This window comes from Mobula birostris, assembly GCF_030028105.1.
Source record: "Mobula birostris isolate sMobBir1 chromosome 1 unlocalized genomic scaffold, sMobBir1.hap1 SUPER_1_unloc_1, whole genome shotgun sequence".
NCBI classification, from domain to species: Eukaryota; Metazoa; Chordata; class Chondrichthyes; order Myliobatiformes; family Myliobatidae; genus Mobula; species Mobula birostris.
Genome location: NW_027274035.1, coordinates 925,536 through 946,479, shown reverse-complemented (window position 1 = coordinate 946,479; position 20,944 = coordinate 925,536). Strand labels below are relative to the sequence as shown.

At 41.4% G+C, this 20,944-nt stretch overlaps 1 protein-coding gene across 1 annotated transcript in view; it reads left to right on the top strand.

Moving 5' to 3' along the window:
- Window positions 1-20,944, top strand: part of LOC140191985 (regulator of G-protein signaling 22-like) — a 204,855-nt gene that overhangs the window by 176,135 nt on the left and 7,776 nt on the right. Inside the window, exons 19-22 of the mRNA XM_072249889.1 lie at window positions 1,579-1,639; window positions 1,717-1,724; window positions 7,887-8,048; window positions 12,137-12,316. Coding sequence (XP_072105990.1) covers window positions 1,579-1,639; window positions 1,717-1,724; window positions 7,887-8,048; window positions 12,137-12,316 — 411 coding nt within the window. The remainder of the gene's footprint in view (window positions 1-1,578; window positions 1,640-1,716; window positions 1,725-7,886; window positions 8,049-12,136; window positions 12,317-20,944) is intronic.

Below are 20,944 nucleotides of genomic sequence, written 5' to 3'. Positions count from 1 at the left end.
AGCCAGCTAAGAGTCTTTCAATTCTTGTTTGGGAGATTTTCGCCCATTCTTCCTTGCCAAAGGCTTCTAGTTCTGTGAGATTTTTGGGCTGTCTTGCATGCACTGCTCTTTTGAGGTCTATCCACAGATTTTCGATGATGTTTAGGTCGGGGGACTGTGAGGGCCATGGCAAAACCTTCAGCTTGCGCCTCTTGAGGTAGTCCATTGTGGATTTTGTAGTATGTTTAGGTTCATTATCCTGTTGTAGAAGCCATCCTCTTTTCATCTTTGGCTTTTTTACAGACGATGAGATATTTGCTTCCAGAATTTGCTGGTATTTAATTGAATTCATTCTTCCCTCTACCAGTAAATGTTCCCTGTGCCACTGGCTGATTGATCCACCCCTGTGCTTAACATTTGGAGAGGGGTTCTTTTCATGAAATTCTGCACCTTTTTTCTCCAAACATCTTTGCTCATTGCGACCAAAAAGTTCTATTCAAAAGGTTCAAAGGAACCTTTCGGGCCAAGACCCTTCGTCAGGATCTCTTCTTTCAGTTAGTCCTGATGAAGGGTCTCGGCCCATAACGTCGACTGTACCTCTTCCTATAGATGCTGCCTGGCCTGCTGCGTTCACCAGCAATTTTTATGGGTGTTGCTTGAAATTCCAGCATCTGCAGATTTCCTCGTGTGAACATCGAAACAAGCCTGATGCATTTTAGAAACAAGTCCTGTGGACCGACGAAGTTAAAATAGAACTTTTTGGCTGCAGTGAGCAAAGGTATGTTTGGAGAAAAAAGGGTGCAGACTTTCATGAAAATAACCCCTCTCCAACTGTTAAGCACGGGGGTGGATCGATCATACTTTAGGCTTGTGTTTCAGCCAGTGACATGGGGAACATTTACTGGTAGAGGGAAGAGTGAATTCAATTAATTACCAGCAAATTCTGGAAGCAAACATCACACCGTCTATAAAAAAGCCGAAGATGTAAAGAGGATGGCTTCTACAACAGGATAATGATCCTAAACACACTTCAAAATCCACAATGGACTACCTGAAGAGGCGCAAGCTGATGGTTTTGCCATGGCCCTCACAGTCCCCTGAATCTGTGGATAGACCTCAAAGAGCAGTGCATGCAAAACCACCCAAGAACCTCACAGAGCTAGAAGCCTTTGGCAAGGAAGAATGGGTGAAAATCCCTCAAACAAGAATTGAAAGACTCTTAGCTGGCTACAAAAAGCATTTACAAGCTGTGATACTTGCCAAAGGGGGTGTTACTAAGTACTGCCATGCAGGGTGCCCAAATTTTTGCTTCAGGCCCTTTGCCTTTTTTGTTATTTTGAAACTGTAAAAGATGGAAATAAAAAAGTTTTCTTGCTTAAAATATTAAAGAAATGTGTCATCTTTAACTTTATGCCTTTCGGAAATCAGTTCATATTTTACCCACTTAGCTATTCACAGTAACAGAAATTTTGACCAGGGGCGCCCAAACTTTTGTATGCCACTGCATATGCAAAGGTTTAATTAGAGAGCACTTCACATCCTTAGGTTCTCTGTAGAATCTGATCCTAAAATCTAACCTTTTATTTCTTTGTTCTCCAGGTAAAAATGCTGGATGTGTTGGAGGACCATATGTTGCAGCAGAGTAAGAAGGTGAGGATTTGTGGGATCCAGCTGCAGAGGACGACTGGGAAATAAGTGGAGAAATACAGCCAGCTTTTCTTGGGTTGTTTACAGAAGTAATGTTAGTATGAATTTTTAGTCAATAATGCCGAAGAAAGTAGTTTAGTTTGTCAATGCAGTTTATTTCTGCCATGTAACCAAGAACTCTTCACAAATTGTACAGAAACACTGTTCAGAACTCCTTTTGAGATTAAGTAACAGAATTACAATGTAAAAGATTATGTCCATCATGACATCATATACGGCAGGGATGGCCAACCTATGGTGCATGCGCCAAAAGTGGCGCATTGGACGATTAGAAATGGCGCAATGAACAGTGGGAAAATGAGTTCTTATTTATAGCGGGTCCGTCAGGAAAACCGTTGTGCATTGTTTGTGAAAACACTTTCCCACATAATAGAAGACATGATCTTAATATACACTATAAAACACAACATCAGACTGAAATGGAAGGAAAACTGAAGCTAGTGCTTGGGTCTGAGTTACGGAAAGAATATGTGATTAAGAAAAAGGAAGAAATCAAAAGAAGACAAAATATATTTGTTAAAAGTCTCATTAAGGTAAGTAACGTTTATCTTGTTTTTATATCAAATCAATATATGTAAAAATGCTAAATATGTCTATATTAACATTTTTACAAGAATTGAATGGGGGTACAAGAGTTGTATGGCACATCTGAACTTGTATGTGAAAAAATTGACACATGGAATGTAAAAGGTTGGCCACTCCTGATGTACAGTATTACAGAACAACATAGGAGCTTGGAAAGAAGGTCTTCTAGTCTCTCACAACTTACTGAAAAACATTTTTGGCCAGCAGATGTTAACCAAATATCTTACTGAATGTGTTGCCTACAATACCGACTGTTGTAGCCTCAGTCAGGTAATGTCCAAGGTTCTGCCCACTCTCAGGATGAATTTCATTCTGTGATTGTTTACTGTACACAACATATTTGAATTGCCTTGGCAACCAAAAGTGAGGCCTCAGGTAAATAGGCACTGTCCACTGACAATACGACCAATGATTTTGCTTCTAGAACAGAGTTAACTGGCTGCATCTGGAGAGGTGTTTGTCAGAGTTTGAGTCATGTAGAAATATGGTTGAGTAGTTGAGAGTGTCTACAAAGTGTGATTTCTTGTCAGGAAGCTTTGAGCAGTGTTAAAGCTGGATATGAGAATGGATTGATGGGGTAAAAATATCTATCATAAAGGTACAGTTACAGAATCCTCAGAAAGCATGAATGAGATTGGACAAAGTCAGCATGTGTTTACGGCAGGGGAAGAACTTAACAAACCTACTGGGATATAATTGGCACAATAGATAAAGGAGATCCTGAAGATGTGTATTTTGTCCATCAGGATGCTTTAGACAAAATCCCACATAAGAGATTAAGGCATATAGAATTGAGGGATAATGTACAGGCCTGGATTAATAACTGGTTAACAGGTAGGAAACAATGAGTGGGAATAAGCTAGTCTAGGTGGAGTCCTAGTGTATGGTGATTGGCGGATCCTGGGGTTGATGCTGAGGCTTGAGGCTAGAGAGTCGAATGGGAAGTCTGAAGTTAGGGCCCGTAGCCAGACCCTGAGTCTGTGAATCTCTGCGAGTCCATTGGGGAAGTTAAAGGCCTAATGCCGAAGAATCTGAGTCTGAGTCCTCTGGAGGCTGGAGAATGAAGATGGCCTGTCCTGGGATTGAAGGTCTATGTAATTGCATGGGCCGGAAGGAGGGACGGTACTTGTTTTATTGCTTGTTGTGTACTTTGTCGTTTTGCCAAGCATTACGGGAATGTGTGACGACACTTGCGAGTTGCCCCCAGCCACATGGTCGGGTGCTTTGGCTTGTTAACACAAACCGTGCATTTCACATGTGCTTCGAAGTACTTGTGATAAATAAACTTGAATTTTGAGATTTTTCCAGGTAACTGGCATAACCAGTGAAGTACTGCAGCACTGAAGCTCTTCATAACAATGGGTCAGTAATTTTGAAGATGAAGTTAAATGTAATACCTCCAAATTTGCAGATGACATAAAACTAAGGGTAATCTAAGAATGAGGCGGATGCAAAGAAATTGTGATTAGATAGTTTAGATGAGTGACATGACAGATGTATATGAGTATGGATACGTGCTTGTTCTTCTAAACAAGAGGACAGATTACTTTCTGAATGATGACAGATTAAGAAAGGGATTGATTGCTGAGGTGAGGGTGTCTTGATGAGAGTGTGATGAGATCCATCTGGATTTTATATGCAGTTTTGGTCTTCATGTCTGAGGAAGTATTAAATCACAAAGACGAGAAAATCTGCAGATGCTGGAAATCCAAAGCAACAGACAAAATGCTGGAGGAACTCAGCAGTTCAGAGAGCATCTATGGAAAAGAGTAGACAGTTGACATTTCGGGCCGAGACCCTCCATCAGGACTGGGGGCGGGGGGAGATGCCTGAATTAAATGGTGGGGGAGGGGAAAGAGGCTGGCAGGGAAGTGATTGGTGAAGCCAGCTGGGCAGGAAAGGTCAAGGGCTGGAGAAGAAAGTATCTGATAGGACAAGCGAGTGGACAATAGGAGAAAAGGAAAGAGGACGGAACCCAAGGGGATGTAATAAGCAGGTGAGAAGAAGTGAAAGGTCAGAGTGGGGAATGGAGGGTGGGGGAGAAATTTTGCTCACCAGAAGAAGAAATCGATATTCATACCATCAGGTTGGAGAGTACGTAGACAAAATATAAGGTGTTGCTCCTCCACCCTGAGGGTGGTCTCATCTTGGCAGAACTAGTCCTCACCCAAAACAATTTTTCCTTCAGCTCCTCCCACTTTCTCCAAACCCAAGGGATAGCATGGGCACTTGCATGGGCCCAACCTGAACCTGCCTTTTTTATGGCTATGTAGAACAGTCTATATTAGAAACTTTGTCTAGGTATACTCCCTAACTCTTCCTCCAGTACATTGACGACTGTATTGGTGCTGCTTCATGCATCCATGTTGAGTTTGCCTCTAACTCTAACCTGCCCTAAAATTCACTTGGACCATCTCTGACACCTCCCTCCCTTTTCTTGATCTCTCTGTCTCCATCTCTGGGGACAAACTACAATCAACATTTTTTATAGACCTACTGATTCCCATAGTAAACTTGGCTATACCTTTTCCCACCCTATCTCCTGTAAAAATGCTATTCCCTTTTCTCAGTTTCTTTGCCTTTGCCACACCTGTTCCCAGCACACAGCTTTCCAGTCCAAGTCATCAGAGATGTCCTCCTCCTTTAAAGAACAGGGTTTCCCTCCCTCTACTATTGATGCCCCCCTCACCCTCATCTCCTCCATTTCCTATACGTCTGAGCTCATCCTATCTTCCTGTCATCATGATAGTGATTGAGTCCCTCTTTTCCTTACCTACCACCCCTTGAGTCTCCGCAACTTCTGCCATCTCCAAAGGGACCCTACCACTGAATATATCTTTAGCTACCCCCCCCAGCTTTCTGCAGGGATTTCTCCCTCTGGGGTTCCCTTGTCCATTCGTCCCTCCACACTAATCCCCTTCGGGCACTTATCTCTGCAAGCGACCTAGTGCCCCACCTATCCATACATCTCCTCCATCACCTCTATTCAGGACCCCGAACAGTCTTTTCAGTTGAGGAAACAATTCACCTGTAAATCTGCTGGGGTCATCTATTGTGTCTGGTTCTCCCGATGCAGCATCCTCTACAATTGTGAGACCCATTGTAATTTGGGGGACCGCTTCATTGTGCACCTCCACTCCATATGCCAAAAGTTGAACCTCCCAGTGGCCAAACATTTTAATTCTGATTCCAATTCCCATTCCCATTCTTACGAGTCAATCCGTGGCCTCCTCTTGTGCCAAAATGAGACCACGCTCAGGGTGGAGGAGCAACACATTATATTCTATCCGCATACCTTTCAACCAGAATATCAATTTCTCCTTCCGGTGAACAAAATTTCACCTCTCTTGCTCTATTCCCCACTCTAAACTTTTACTTCTTCTCGTCTGCCTATTACATCCCCCTGGGTCCCCTCCTCCTTCCCTTTCTCTGGTCTGCTCTTCCATCCGATCAGATCCTTTCTTCTCCAGCCCTTGAACTTTCCCACCCACCTGGCCTCACCTATCAGCTTCCAGCCAGCCTCTTTCCCCTCCCCCCACAGTTTAATTCAGTTGTCTCCCCCTTCCCTCTCATTCCTGAAGAAGGGACTCAGCCTGAAACATTGGCTGTTTAATCTTTTCCATAGATGTTGTCTGCCCTGTTGAGTTCCTCCAGCATTTTATGTGCGTTTCTGAGGAAGTATGTTCTAGTCACAGGAGGAGTTCAAGGAGTTTACTATACTAATTCCTAGAGCAGCAGAACGGCTGTATAGGAAATGATAAGGCCAATTAGCCCTATGCCTACTAGATTTTAGAAGAATGAGATGAGATCTCATAGACACCCATGTAACTCTAACAGTTCTTGACCAACTATATACAGAAAATATGTTCCCAATAGCCAGAGACACTCGGACCAGGAGTTACAGCTTTGAGATGTAGGATCTGGTATTTACAGTCATGAATTATAGAGAAACTGTCAGGATACTGGAGCAGGGATCCAATCACAGACCCAGTGCTGTGCACACAATGATATTAATTGAGTAACAAATCCCAAGGTGCAAAAAAAGTCGGTGTCAAAGTACAGGCAGAGATCAAAACATTCAGAGAAATCCAAAAACCAGAATTGGGAAATAGGCAGAGTCAATATTCAGACAGGCAGAGTACAGATACAAATGCTGGAAAGGGTCAGGAAAACTCACTGGCACAATCTGGCAACAAACAAGTGAAAACACAGGACTGAAATACACTGAGCAATAAACAGAGAGGCAGATGATAGGTGGAGCACAATGAGACAAAGGTGACAGCAATACAGGTAATAATGAGAAACAGTTGAGAGACGGAGTACTCAGTAATACAGGGGCTGGAGCAGGGACAGGAGCACATGGCAATACAAAACCACGGACTGACATCTAGGGGGAAACACACAAAAAGACAAGAGTTCAACTGGAGGTACTGACAGAAACAATGCACAAATACAAGTCTTTCAACCATGCTGACTGTCAACTCTCCAATTATGTAATCCTATTTTATTCTCCTCACCGTCTCAATAACTCCTCTTGGATTTTACCACTTACCTACATTCCAGGAGCAATTTAAATTGACAAATAAACCTACCACTGTGCACATCCTTGAGGTTTAGCAGGAATCTGGAGCACCATAGGGTCACAGGGAGAGCATGCCAACTTCACATGGACAGCACCCCAGGCAACAATTAAAATTAAGCCGGGGCAACAAACACACAATGCTGGAGGAACTCAGCAAGTCAGGCAACATCTACAGAAATGAATGAACAGTCGACATTTCAGGCCAAGACTCTTCTTCCAGACTGAACATGAAGTGGGAAGACGCCAGAATAATGTCTATGGTGCTGTGAGGCACCTGCTCTACCCAACACTTTAGAACCGCGATGAGGAGAAATTTCTTTAGTGAAAGGGTGATGGACCTGTGAGGTTCTCTACAACAAAATGGAATGGAGGCTAAGTCATTTAAGTATATTCAATAAAAGGAGAATATTTCTTCATGCTAAAGGATTGAAGAGAACTGGGACAAATGAAGGGTCTCTGCCCAAAACATTTGACTGTCCATTTCCCTCTACAGATGCTGCCAAACCCAATGATTTACTCCAGTAATTTGTGATCCAGCACCCTCAGTTTCTTGTGTTCTCTGTGTAATATTGATGTATATCAGTAGATGGTGCAAGTGGCAAACCCAAGTCAGCAATTCCAGACTTGCCAAAGTAACCAGCAGATAAACAGCATGACTAAGACGTACACTAAATGTGTATATATCAATAATTATGTCCACTTTCTGGGACAAAAAATTTCACAACTCCATCCCAGCACACCAAGCCTATCTTTCTTTACTGTGAAACATTAGAGTTAACATTGATTTAAAAAAAACCCATCATTTGTAGTTTGAAGGAGTTTATGGGTATGAATTGCCGTTAGCTTGTTTCCCTCCCTAAAACCCATTGGTCCAATATACGGTAGCTAAGGATTGGCAATGGCAAAGCAACTGCAGAAAATTGTAAACACAGGCAATTCAAAATTTTAGTACAATGTTCTATGTTAATTTCTCTTCCAATGTGTTTGAAAATTAGCTGATGTAAGTGACGCTGATAAGTTATATTCCCAACAGCTTATGAATAACAAATGGATTTCCACATCAAAAGAAATCGTGGTGTTCCGTAAAGCTTTGCTAAATCCAGTAACAGCCCAACAATTTCAACAGTTTGTGTCATTCAAAGGAGAATTAATGGAGAATAATGTTCTTTTCTGGCTTGAGGTTCAAAAATATAAGGTAAATAAGTAAATACAGTACAGTGATACAAAATCCAAACCTGTACTTTTCTTGTGAATTATTTGTGTAACCTTATATATGATTATGGTTCATTGGAACACATCAGTTAATTGGCGCAGCCACATATTTGGGACAACTCTTAAAGCATAAAATCACCTTTTGGCTATATTATATTAATCATGTAGACTGTCTGGTATAGGTTTCTTTAGGAGCTAACTCTGTTAATAAATTTTCTATTATTTCTCTTCTTGGATCCTCACTTCCTTTATTTGTAAGTAGACTAACTGATAAATTAATAGTTAAACATACTGTGAGGATCTGGATACAATTTAGAAAACGTTTTGGTTTATTGAGATTTTCCCTTTCAAGTCCCACTTATTCTAATTTTTTTTAAACCTCCCCTGACTGATTTAGTTTTTAAAGAATGGGTCAGGTTGGGTATTAAATGTTTTTGGGATCTGTTTGTTGGAGGAAATCTTTTTTAATTTGAGCAATTATCAGCTAAGTATAGCTTACCCAAAACTCACTTTTTTAGATATCTACAAGTCAGAGAGTTTCTAAGATCTCAATTATGTACATTTCCTATAAGCTCAGATAAGAACCTACTAGATGTAATTTTTAATTTGACACATTTTCATAATGGTTCAATATCTAATATTTATGGTATGTTACTGAAGACGAGGAACGTTCCTTTAGACAAAATTAAGAATCTCTAGGAACAAGATTTACAGACATCAATATCTGAGGAAACTTGGAATGAAATTTTTAAACTGGTTAATACTTCATCGCTATGTGCTCGCCATTCCCTCATACAATTTAAGGTGGTACATAGAGTCCATATGACTAAAGATAAGCTATCTCGTTTTTATTCGGATATACTTCCCTACTGTGACAGATGTAATAATGGAGAAACTTCATTAATTCATGTGTTTTGGACTTGTCCGAGTCCTGAAAAATATTGGAAGGAAGTTTTTCAAACTTTCTCTTTACTTTTCAAAGTCAATTTTAAGCCTAATCCTCTGACAGCCCTATTCGGTATTGTTGCAGGACAAGATATCAAACTGAAGACATCTGATTTACATATTTTGGCCTTTAGTTCTCTTAAAGCTAGGAGGGCGCTTTTGTCTAAATGGAAAGATGTTTTTCCTCCTACTCATGCCCAATGCTTATGCGGCGTTATGTCACACTTAGATTTAGGGAAGATGCATTGTTCAATTTCTGAATCACATCAAGACTTTCAAACATTTTGGGGACTTTTTCTGAATTATTTTCAAAACCTTCAATTTGTTGTTTAAATTCAGATGTTGGCTATTATTAATTTTTATTATATGAGAAGGTACTTTACCTTTTTTTTCTCTCCTTAGTAAACAGCTTCGGTCTTGGTGGGGGTTAGACGCTTTTTTTGTAATAAATTAGTATATTTCAATATAACTTTTGATTAACTTACATGAATACAGGGTAATGAGATTGTTGTTATGAATAGATATAATGTAATTGATAGTTTTTAAATCTTTTTTGACCTTTCATATATACTTTCTTGTACTCTGTATTCTTCTACGTAAAAACTAATAAAAATATTGGAAAGAAAACATAAAATCTAATTGAGAACATGGCCGGGATTCCACTTGTTTATTTGGGACACTATGCCATTTAATTAGAAAAGGAGACTGTTGCCAAACAGTTCCTATCTACCGTCAGTCACATGGAGTTGTGCGGCCATTAGGCACTATTGCCAGGCTTATAGTGAACAATTTTTAAATAGGGTTAGAAGTGTGTGTTTGAGTTCAAAAAGCAGTGATTTTTGTCTGCAATTGTTGGCGAGAACTAAGCAGTAAGACAATTCGGAACCGTTTTGCTCACTGCAGTTTCAAACATTCAGGCTTGGAAATGCCAGAATGGATGTGAGTGAAAATGAAGTGATTTCACTACTTTAGCAAGTTAGGAGCTATGAAGAATTTGAGGGCATCAACAATCATCTTGAATGTTAAAATGAAAATGAAGATTTGGAGGATGCAATCGTCTATACAGGTTTCCCCCGCCATCCGAAGATAGAGCATTCCTATGAAACAGTTCGTAAGCCGGAATGTCATAAAGCAAAGAAGCAATTACTATTTACTTATATGGGAAAATTTTGTGAGTGTTCGCAGACCCAAAAATAACCAGCCAAATCATACCAAATAACACATAAAACCTAAAATAACAGTAACATATAGTAAAAGCAGGAATGATATGATAAATACACAGCCTATATAAAGTAGAAATACTTTTCCACAATCATTGCTGGCACTGTTCGCCATAGCAAAAATCTCACGCAAGTGCTCTCGGCAGAAAATCTCACGCAAGCGCTGTTGGCAAAAACACTCTCTCCAGTAACCTTTAAGCTATGAAGCTGCCAAATCATACCAAATAACACGTAAAAATACATAGCCTATATAAAGTAGAAATAATGTATGTACAGTGTAGTATCACTTACCGGAATTGGAACAGCGCTGAGCACACTGATGATGATGTGTTAGGCTGAGTCGTTGCAGGTTGGGGTGGTGCAGTGGCCCCCACCCTCTGCGCAGCGACCGATACTGATTTGCGAAGCATGCAGGGGCACAGCAGTAGCCGGGAGGCACACAACACATCTTTAAGAAAAAAGCAGAAATAAACATGATAATTAATTAGGTGCTGCCTGGCACGTACATGTCGGCCCAGGTCAGAGGCGATGCAATCAGCAATCAACTCTGATCTGGGTTGACAATTACGTGCTGGGCGGCACCTGATTAATTAGCATGTTTATTTCGGCTTTTTTCTTAAAGATGTGCTTTGTGCCTCCTGGCTACCGCTGCATTCTCCGCGAATCGGTATCTGTCCGCAGCCTGGGGGTTGGGGTGGTGGGACACTGAGGTGTCGTCTGTTTCCATTAGGGCAGGCAGGTCATTGTCTTCTATGTCTGCCCGCCTCGATGTCGAAGGTTGAGGTTCATCATCTGCTGTGGCTGATGTGAAGGCTTGCTTGACTGCTGAGCCGCGCGCATTTTTCTATCATACAGATCTTTGTAAGCACTCAAACCATCTTGCAAATACTGTATGCCCTAAACTGATGTACCCTTTCAAAATTAAAGTTGTACTTTATCATTGCAGCGAAAATCTCACACAGTTGCTTCACATTCAGTTCCTGGGCATCTTCACCTTCGGTCCGTTTGCTACTGTATTCGGTTTCGATTGTTATCCCTTCTTCTTCCAATTGCATCAGCTCTTCATCAATCAGTTTTTCGTCATGGGATGCCAAAACCTCTTCAACATTATCTTCGTCAACTTCCACAAGCCAAACTCACTTTGTCCTTACTTTGTACACCACGATCGAAACGCTTAATTATGTCTAGTCTTACGCTAAGTGTAACACCCTTACGAGCTCTTTTAGGCTTTTCCGATACTTTAGAACTCATCTTGCTAACGGATGCTCACAGGCATGTGTTTAAGCAATGCCGGCGATAATGCCGTTCCGAATCCGGGGGAAAGCGGCTGCTTGGGGCGCGTGCTGCCTTTCTTCGTAACATTGAAAACACCTTCTATTAGCGAAAACAGGTAACTAATGTAGGTCTTTCGTAACAGTGAGGTTTCGTAAAGCGAACGTTCGAAAAGCAGGGTATACCTGCAGCATTATATGAAGGCAGTCAATTATCTACATTGGTGTCAGCACTGATTTTGTTCATTTACACTCAATCAAAAGAACACGACAGGTGCACAGGATGAATTCCTCATTGTTAACTATTGGGAACCAATGCGCAGTTTTATAGTATCGTGGTAGTATTGGTAGTTTTCTACTTTGCTCTGTATTTCATTTAAATATATAAATCGTTACTTTGTTAAATGGTAGTTTATCTTTTTTTATACCTTTTCAGCAATTTTCATGAATCTTTGGCTAATTGGGCCATATATATTGATTCCAATGTATCCCAATTAATTGGAATCGACTGTATAGCAGAATTGCATGTATGCTTAAAAATATAAGCATTGTGTGCATGTGTGTGAGAACACTGTTTTCTGTAGCTTCAGTGACACAGAGAAAGTAACGACTTTTCACCTTTCTTGTTCCCTCAGGACATGTGCCATTCTAAAGCAACTGATGAAAGCATTCAGAATAAGATCAAATCCATCATTAATTGTTTCATCAATTCCAACGTCATGCCACCTTTGCAGATTGATATTTCACAAGAGTGTGCAGATAAGATTGTAAATGACATGGAAAATCAGGGAATATATATCTTCAGAGAAGCACAGGTATATGAAAATAAATGCAAAATAGCTTAATAAGATTTCCAAGTAGAACGTTCCAGTGAGGAGCCTCATGAAAATGGTTGGAATGGGTTTAAAAATTGTTAGGGGTTGGGGACGAGTATACAGCAATAGAAACAAAGCAGCAGGGTGAACGAGATTGTATGAAAGAGTATTTGATGGCAACACATGGAGAGGGACTAATAAAATGAGCTTAGTCTACATATGTGTAAACACAGTTGTGCTAAAAGTTATTGTTGACATGTAAGTTGCAAACCAGCCTCATAGGATTGGGATGTAACAATGATACTGAAACATGACTCAAACTAGACATTCAGTGTTCCAGGCCACAGAGGAGACACAGCAAAAGGAAATGAGATGCTAGTGCTGATGTGGAATATTTTACTGAGCTGGAAGGGAAGTAGGTCATTGAGAGGTCAAAGGCAGATATACGTGAGGCCTCCATCGGGCAGGGTCCACTATAGATGTTGTGTCCTAGCTGTCTAGATACACAAGCCTGAGCAGTACAATATGGAGAGCAAGCTGTTGCCTATGTAGCAAGCTTCCCTTCTGCATCTGATGAACCCAAAGGAATGGCAGAGCCGATACAGTTTGGCACCACAGCAGTTGCCTATCAGCTTTGAACTCAGTGTAGTTAGGGGTCCAGCTCTGGATTTTTACCTCAGGGTTTACTCCTGAAGCCTTCCACATGAATAGATATAGCCACAAGGCAGCAGAGGTTTGACTTTAGAGTTTTCCTTCTCCCAGATGAGCTGCCAAGTGACTGGTTTTAAGGCACCAGTCATCTGTCTTTGCCCCTTCTCCTGGCAGTAGAAATGATTCTGCCAGGCTTGGTAGCTAAGTCACACATGAAGGCCAGGAGCTTGGCTTTGTTGTCAGAGTCTATTTGAAGTGCATGCCATTGGGAACATTTAATAGGTAGTGGGAGCTTGTTTTCCCTGCATCCCCACCCCCCATCAACTGCAGCTAATAATAGAGTAAATAGCAAAGATGGTGAGGGCTTTCTGACGCAAACATGAGGAAATCTGCAGATGCTGGAAATTCAAGCAACACACACATAATGCTGGTAGAACGCAGCAGGCCAGACAGCATCCAAAGGAAAAAGCACAGCTGACGTTTCGGGCCAAGACCCTTCATCAGGACTTACAAAGAAGAGATAGTAAGAGATTTGAAAGTGGGAGGGCGATGGGGAGATCTGAATTGATAGGGGAAGACAGGAGGGGGAAGAATAGAGCTAAGAGCTGGAAAGTTGATTGGAAAAAGGAATACAAGTCTGGAGAAGGGAGAAGATCATGGGGCAGGAGGCCGTGGGAGAAAGAAAGGGGAAGGGGAGCACTAGAGGAAGATGGAGGGCAGGCAAGGAGTTATTGTGAGAGGGACAGAGAGAGAAAAAAGGGAATGAATGAATGAATGAATAAATAAATAAATAAATAAATAAATAAGGGATGAGGTAAGAACGGGAGGAGGGGCATTAACGGAAGTTAGAGAAGGTGTAGTTCCTCACCCCACTGCCTTATTTTCATCATGGATGTCCAGGCCCTATTATACCTCCATCCCCCACCAGGAAGGTCTCAAAGCTCTCTGCTTCTTTTTGGATTCCAGACCTAACCAGTTCCCCTCTACCACCACTCTCTTCTGTCTAGCGGAATTAGTCCTTACTCTTAATAATTTCTCCTTTGCCTCCTCCCACTTCCTCCAAACTAAAGGTGTAGCCATGGGCACCTGTATGGGTCCCAGCTATGTCTGCCTTTTTGTTGGCTTTGTGGAACAGTCCATGTTCCAAGCCTATACTGGTATCCGTCCCCCACTTTTCCTTCGCTACATTGATGACTGCATTGGCGCTGCTTCCTGCGTGCATGCTGAGCTCGTTGACTTCATTAACTTTGCGTCCAACTTTCACCCTGCCCTCAAGTTTACCTGGTCCATTTCCGACACGTCCCTCCCCTTTCCTCATCTTTCTGTCTCTGTGTCTGGAGACAGCTTATCTACTGATGTCTACTATAAGCCTACCGACTCTCACAGCTATCTGGACTATTCCTCTTCCCACCCTGTCTCTTGCAAAAATGCCACCCCCTTCTCACAATTCCTCCGTCTCCACCGCATCTGCTCTCAGGATGAGGCCTTTCATTCCAGGACGAAGGAAATGTCTTCCTTTTTTAAAGAAAGGGGCTTCCCTTCCTCCGCTATCAACTCTGCTCTCAAATGCATCTCTCCCATTTCACGCACATCTGCTCTCACCCCATCCTCCCCACTAGGGATAGGGTTCCCCTTATCCTCACCTACCACCCCACCACCCTCCAGGTTTTATGAAGTGGAATTCACTACCTGAAAGGAAACAAAATCAATCAATTCAATCAAAGGTATATTGGGTAAGAACTTGAGAAACATATGCTGAACTATAGAGAAAGAACCTATTTGGTCCAGTAGACTTGGAGGTTCTTCTGTACCATATTGACATTCTGAGTTACTTTGCAAGAACTGTGGATATTACTCATAAAAGTTATTGCTTAATTAATAATGGGAATCACCCACTGTACCTGTAGCAGTCTATGGAGCAGATCCCATTTGAGAGGACACTGGAGTCATCTCAAATGCACAGAAGAGCAGTAGAAAAAAAGCGCTGAGGAAATGTCTAGAAAAAAGATAGACTTGGGATAGATAGAAGGCAACTGTTCATGTTAAGAGAAAGTTAAAGGACAGCAGATATTAATATGCAACTTTGGAGCAAAAGGCAGAAAAAGAATGACAGAGATAGAGCAGGGAAATAGTTCCAACCAGTTCAGTCTCGTAGACTTGGAGGTTCTTCTGTGCCATATTAACATCCTGCGTTACTTAGCAAGAACTGTAGATATTATTCATGAGAGCTTTTCTAAACAGAAAAGAGCTCTGAATGAGGAAGTTTCTTATAGTGGGGGAACCTAGGACCATAGGGTACAGCATCAGAATAGAAGGGTGCCCCTTTAGAACAGAGATGAAGAGGAGTTTTGGTTATCAAAGATTATTAGTGATTATTAGTAAATTTGTTGTATATATTTTCTACAAACTCTCTCCATGAGCACCCTGAGGCAGATGAGAACAATTATGAAACAAATCTTGGATATTAACAGTAGCATTTCTCAACAGGAAATATTTCAAGAGAGCGCTGATTACAACATTCAAGATGTTTTATTAACATTCAATTTAAAAGTTAATATTTTTTATTTTTTTAAATTAGGAGCAAAAGACTTAAAATACATTAAAAATTCTGAAAAAAAATGGAGTAATGAATGAATAATAAGTAAATTGTAATGCAAACCATTCCAAATGATTTCAAAATACATGTAAACACTTCTTAAAAATATCATAATGAGCAAAAAGAATGGAACAAGTAATCCCATCACAGATCTTCTTGACAATGTTTTATATTAACAAGCTCTCACTTAAAGTTTCACATAGCTCTTCCCATTTTCACAAGCCATTGGGAAAATCCATTCTGCATCTCCTCTAATGTGGCGAAGCATCCTTTCGCTGGTGCAAAGCAGAAGTATAGGCCAACAATCCCTTTCCAAATTCTGGGTCTTATGCTAAACTCCATGATGTTATGCATTTATCCTGCCTCACCAGCACTCTGATAATCTAACATGCTTGGGACTTTGTTAATGCCAGACCGGTATATCTAACAGACTATTAAATATTACTTTACTACCTTCGCACTCGTATTAATTCACTTTTTTCAGATTTTATACAGTATGATAAACACGGGAAAGTCTTCAGATGCTGGAAACCCAAAGCACCACACACAAAATGCTGGAGGAACTTAGCAGTTGCTGCTCCTCTGCAAAGCCTCTTCGAAAGATGCCTGCCCTGAAGAAGTTTAAATTTTCTCTTTTGTGGGAGCTAGTGAAACCCTCTGTACTGCTCCCCCTTTATGATATCTTTCCCATGCACCTGGCTTCACCTATCACCTTCTAGCTAGCCTCCTTCCCCTTCCCCCACAGTTTTATTCTGGCGTCTTTCCCCTTTCTTTTCAGGCCTGAAAATTAATCTTAATTGTTTATTAATTTCCATAGGTGCTGCCTAACCTGCCGAGTTCCTCCAGCATTTTGTGTGTGTTTTTTTACATGATGATAAATTTTCAATGAACCAGGCAAGTTTACAGTGAACATAGGAGTAGGAAGTCCACAAAATAAAAGGAAGCTCATAAGCTAGGGCTTGGCTGAGTGCAAATCCAAAGCCCTGGTGTGTTCAAAGGTGAAAGGATCCAGAGTCCTATGTGCTTGAGAGAATGCAGGACCTGTGTCACTATAGAGTGGACTATGAGAAACGGAGCCCCAATACAAGCAAGTTGGATGGTCAGTTCGGGTAGGCAACAACATCTCTTTTACAATAGCTATCATAACAGATGCATGACAAGGCTCTGTTCTTAGACCCCTGCTCTACTCTCTTTATACCTGTATCTGTGAGGCGAAGTACAGTTCCAGTGCCTTTGTTAAGCTTGCTAGCGACAGTGCTGTTGTTGGCCAAATAAAAGGTGGTGATGAATCAGCACGTAAGAGGGATATTGAAAATCTGGCTGAACGGTGCCACAACAACACCAAAACCAAAGAGCTGATTATTGACTACAGGAGGAGGAAACTGGAGGTTCAGTACTCATCAGGGAATCAGAGGTGGGGGGGTCAGTAACTTTACATTTCTCAGTGTTATCCCATTTTAAGGATCTGCCCTGGGTCCAGCATTACAAATGAGGCATAGCAGTGCTTTGACTTTCTTAGAAGTTTGCAAAGTTCCGGTATGTCATCTAAAACTTTGACAACCTTCTAAAGATGCATGGTGGAGAGTATACCGATAGGTTGCATCATGGCCAGGTATGGATACACCAACCTGAACAGAGATGTCTACAGGAAGTAATGGATAGAGCCCAGTCCATCATAGGTAAAGCCTTTGCCACCACTGAGCACATCTACAAGGAGCGCTGTCAAAGGAAAACAGCATCTATCATCAAGGACCCCCACCACCCAGAACATTCTCTCATCTCACTGCTGCCATCAGGAAGGAGGTACAGGATCCTTAGGTCCCACACCACCACGTTCAGGAACAGTCATTACCCTTCAACCATCAGAGTCCTGAACTAGAGGGGAGAACTCCACTCACCCTAACACTGAACTGATTTCAGAACCTGTGGATTCACTTCCAAGGACTCAACAACTCATGTTCTCGCTATTTATTGTTTATTTATTACTAGTGTTTTGTTTTTCTGTTTGTATTTGCACGATTTGTTGCCTTTTGCACATTATATGTTCACCTTAGAGTGTAGTTTTTCATTGATTCTATTGTGTTTCTTTGTATCAACTGTGAATGCCCGCAAGAAAACAAATCTCAAGCTAATATATGGTGATATATATGTATTTTGATAATAAATTTGAACTTTGAACTTATGTAATCATTTGCTTTTCTCCAGAATTTAAAAGAAGCAAATGAAAGAAATGTGTATTATTTTTCCCCAGGAATTGACTGTCAGTCCCTTGACTGGAGAATCCATAACAGGAATTAGTCATTTAGGAATAAAATGATGAGTCATTTTTCCTATAAGCCTTTCTAGAGATCTGTGGGTATTTAATAGATGTAACTGTACAAAACATTAGTGGGATTGTATTACAGACCACCCAATAGTCAACGAGAATTGGAAAGAGCAAATCTGCAGGGAGATAGCAGACAACTGCAGGAAACGTGAAGTTGTGGTGGTAGGGGATTTTAATTTTCCATATATTGATTGGGACTCCCATACTGTTAGGGGTCTTTGTAAAATGCGTTCAGGAAAGTTTTCTAAATCAATATATAGAAGGACCAACTAGAGGGGATGCAATATTGGATCTCCTGTTCGGAAACGAGTCAGGACAAGTGACAGAAGTCTGTGTAGGGGAGCACTTTGGTTCTAGTGATCATAACACCATTAGTTTCAACTTGATCATGGACAAGGATAGATCTGGTCCTAGGGTTGAGGTTCTTAACTGGAAGAAGGCCAAATTTGAAGAAATGAGAAAGGATCTAAAAAGCGTGGATTGGGACAAGTTGTTCTCTGGCAAGGATGTGATCAGTAGGTGGGAAACCTTCAAAGGAGAAATTTTGAGAGTGCAGAATTTGTATGTTCCTGTCAGGATTAAAGGCAAAGTGAATAGGAATAAGGAACCTCGGTTCTCAAGGGATATTGCAACTCTGATAAAGAAGAAGAGGGAGTTGTATGACATGTATAGGAAGCAGGCAGTAAATAAGGTGCTTGAGGAGTATAAGAAGTGCAAGAAAATACTTAAGAAAGAAATCAGGAGGGCTAAAAGAAGACATGAGATTGCCTTGGCAGTCAAAGTGAAGGATAATCCAAAGAGCTTTTACAGGTATATTAAGAGCAGAAGGATTGTAAGGGATAAAATTGGTCCTCTTGAAGATCAGAGTGGTCGGCTATGTGCGGAACCAAAGGAAATGGGGGAGATCTTAAATAGGTTTTTTGCGTCTGTATTTACTAAGGAAACTGGCATGAAGTCTATGGAATTAGGAGAAACAAGTAGTGAGATCATGGAAACTATACAGATCAAAAAGGAGGAGGTCCTTGCTGTCTTGAGGAAAATTAAAGTGGATAAATCCCCAGGACCTGACAGGGTATTCCCTCGGACCTTGAAGGAGACTAGTGTTGAAATTGCAGGGGCCCTGGCAGAAATATTTAAAATGTCGCTGTCTACAGGTGAGGTACCAGAGGATTGGAGAGTGGCTCATGTTGTTCCGTTGTTTAAAAAAGGATCGAAAAGTAATCCGGGAAATTATAGGCCAGTAAGTTTAACATTGGTAGTAGGTAAGTTATTGGAGGGAGTACTAAGAGACAGAATCTACAAGCATTTGGATAGACAGGGACTTATTAGGGAGAGTCAACATGGCTTTGTGCGTGCTAGGTCATGTTTGACCAATCTGTTGGAGTTTTTTGAGGAGGTTACCAGGAAAGCGGATGAAGGGAAGACAGTGGATATTGTCTACATGGACTTCAGTAAGGCCTTTGACAAGGTCCCGCATGGGAGGTTAGTTAGGAAAATTCAGTCGCTAGGTATACATGGAGAGGTGGTAAATTGGATCAGACATTGGCTCAATGGAAGAAGCCAAAGAATGGTAGTAGAGAATTGCTTCTCCGAGTGGAGGCCTGGGACTAGTGGCGTGTCACAGGGATCAGTGCTGGGTCCATTGTTATTTGTCATCTATATCAATGATCTGGGTGATAATGTGGGTAAATTGGATCAGCAAATTTGCTGATGATACAAAGATTGGAGGTGTAGTAGACAGCGAGGAAGGTTTTCAGAGCCTGCAGAGGGACTTGGACCAGCTGGAAAAATGGGCTGAAAAATGGCAGATGGAGTTTAATGCAGACAAGTGTGAGGTATTGCATGTTGGAAGGACAAACCAATGTAGAACATACAGGGTTAATGGTAAGGCACTGAGGAGTGCAGTGGAACAGAGGGATCTGGGAATACAGATACAAAATTCCCTAAAAGTGGCGTCACAGGTAGATAGGATCGTAAGGAGAGCTTTTGGTACATTGGCCTTTATTAATCAAAGTATTGAGTATAAGAGCTGGAATGTTATGATGAGGTTGTATAAGGCATTGGTGAGGCCGAATCTAGAGTATTGTGTTCCGTTTTGGTCACCAAATTACAGGAAGGATATAAATAAGGTTGAAAGAGTGCAGAGAAGGTTTACAAGGATGTTGCCGGGACTTGAGAAACTCAGTTACAGAGAAAGGTTGAATAGGTTAGGACTTTATTCCCTGGAGCGTAGAAGAATGAGGGGAGATTTGATAGAAGTATATAAAATTATGATGGGTATAGATAGAGTGAATGGAAGCAGGCTTTTTCCACTGAGGCAAGGGGAGAAAAAAACCAGAGGACATGGGTTAAGGGTGAGGGGGGAAAAGTTTAAAGGGAACATTGGGGGGAGCTTCTTCACACGGAGAGTGGTGGGAGTATGGAATGAGCTGCCAGACGAGGTGGTAAATGCGGGTTCTTTTTTAACATTTAAGAATAAATTGTACAGATACATGGATGGGAGGTGTATGGAGGGATATGGTCCGTGTGCAGGTCAGTGGGACTAGGCAGAAAATGGTTCGGCACAGCCAAGAAGGGCCAAAAGGCCTGTTTCTGTGCCGTAGTTTCTATGGTTCTATGGTAAAATAAGTTAATTTTGACTTCAGTGCAGTGGTTGTAAGATTTCATATTGAATGGGCTCAATGGCTCAATTATGAAGTTCTCTCTTATACTTCCATTGCATAGTTTATGGCTGATTGCAAATAATAGCTGAACATATTTCAAAGGTTGATTTGCTAATCTGGAATTTTGAAATATATGTGCTTCAGTAATCTGAAGGCAGCACAGTGGCAGAGCGTTTAGCGTAATCCTATTGCAGCGGCAGTGATTACTGATTGGAGTTCAATTCCTGCCACCGTCTGTCAGGAGTTTGACCGTTCTCCCCGTGACCATGCGGGTTTCCACCAGGTGCTCTGGTTTCCTCCCACATTCCAAAGACATAACGGTTAGGGTTAGTGAGTTGTGGGCATGGTATGTTGCTGCAGGAAGGGTGACAACTCTTGCAGGCTGCCCAGCA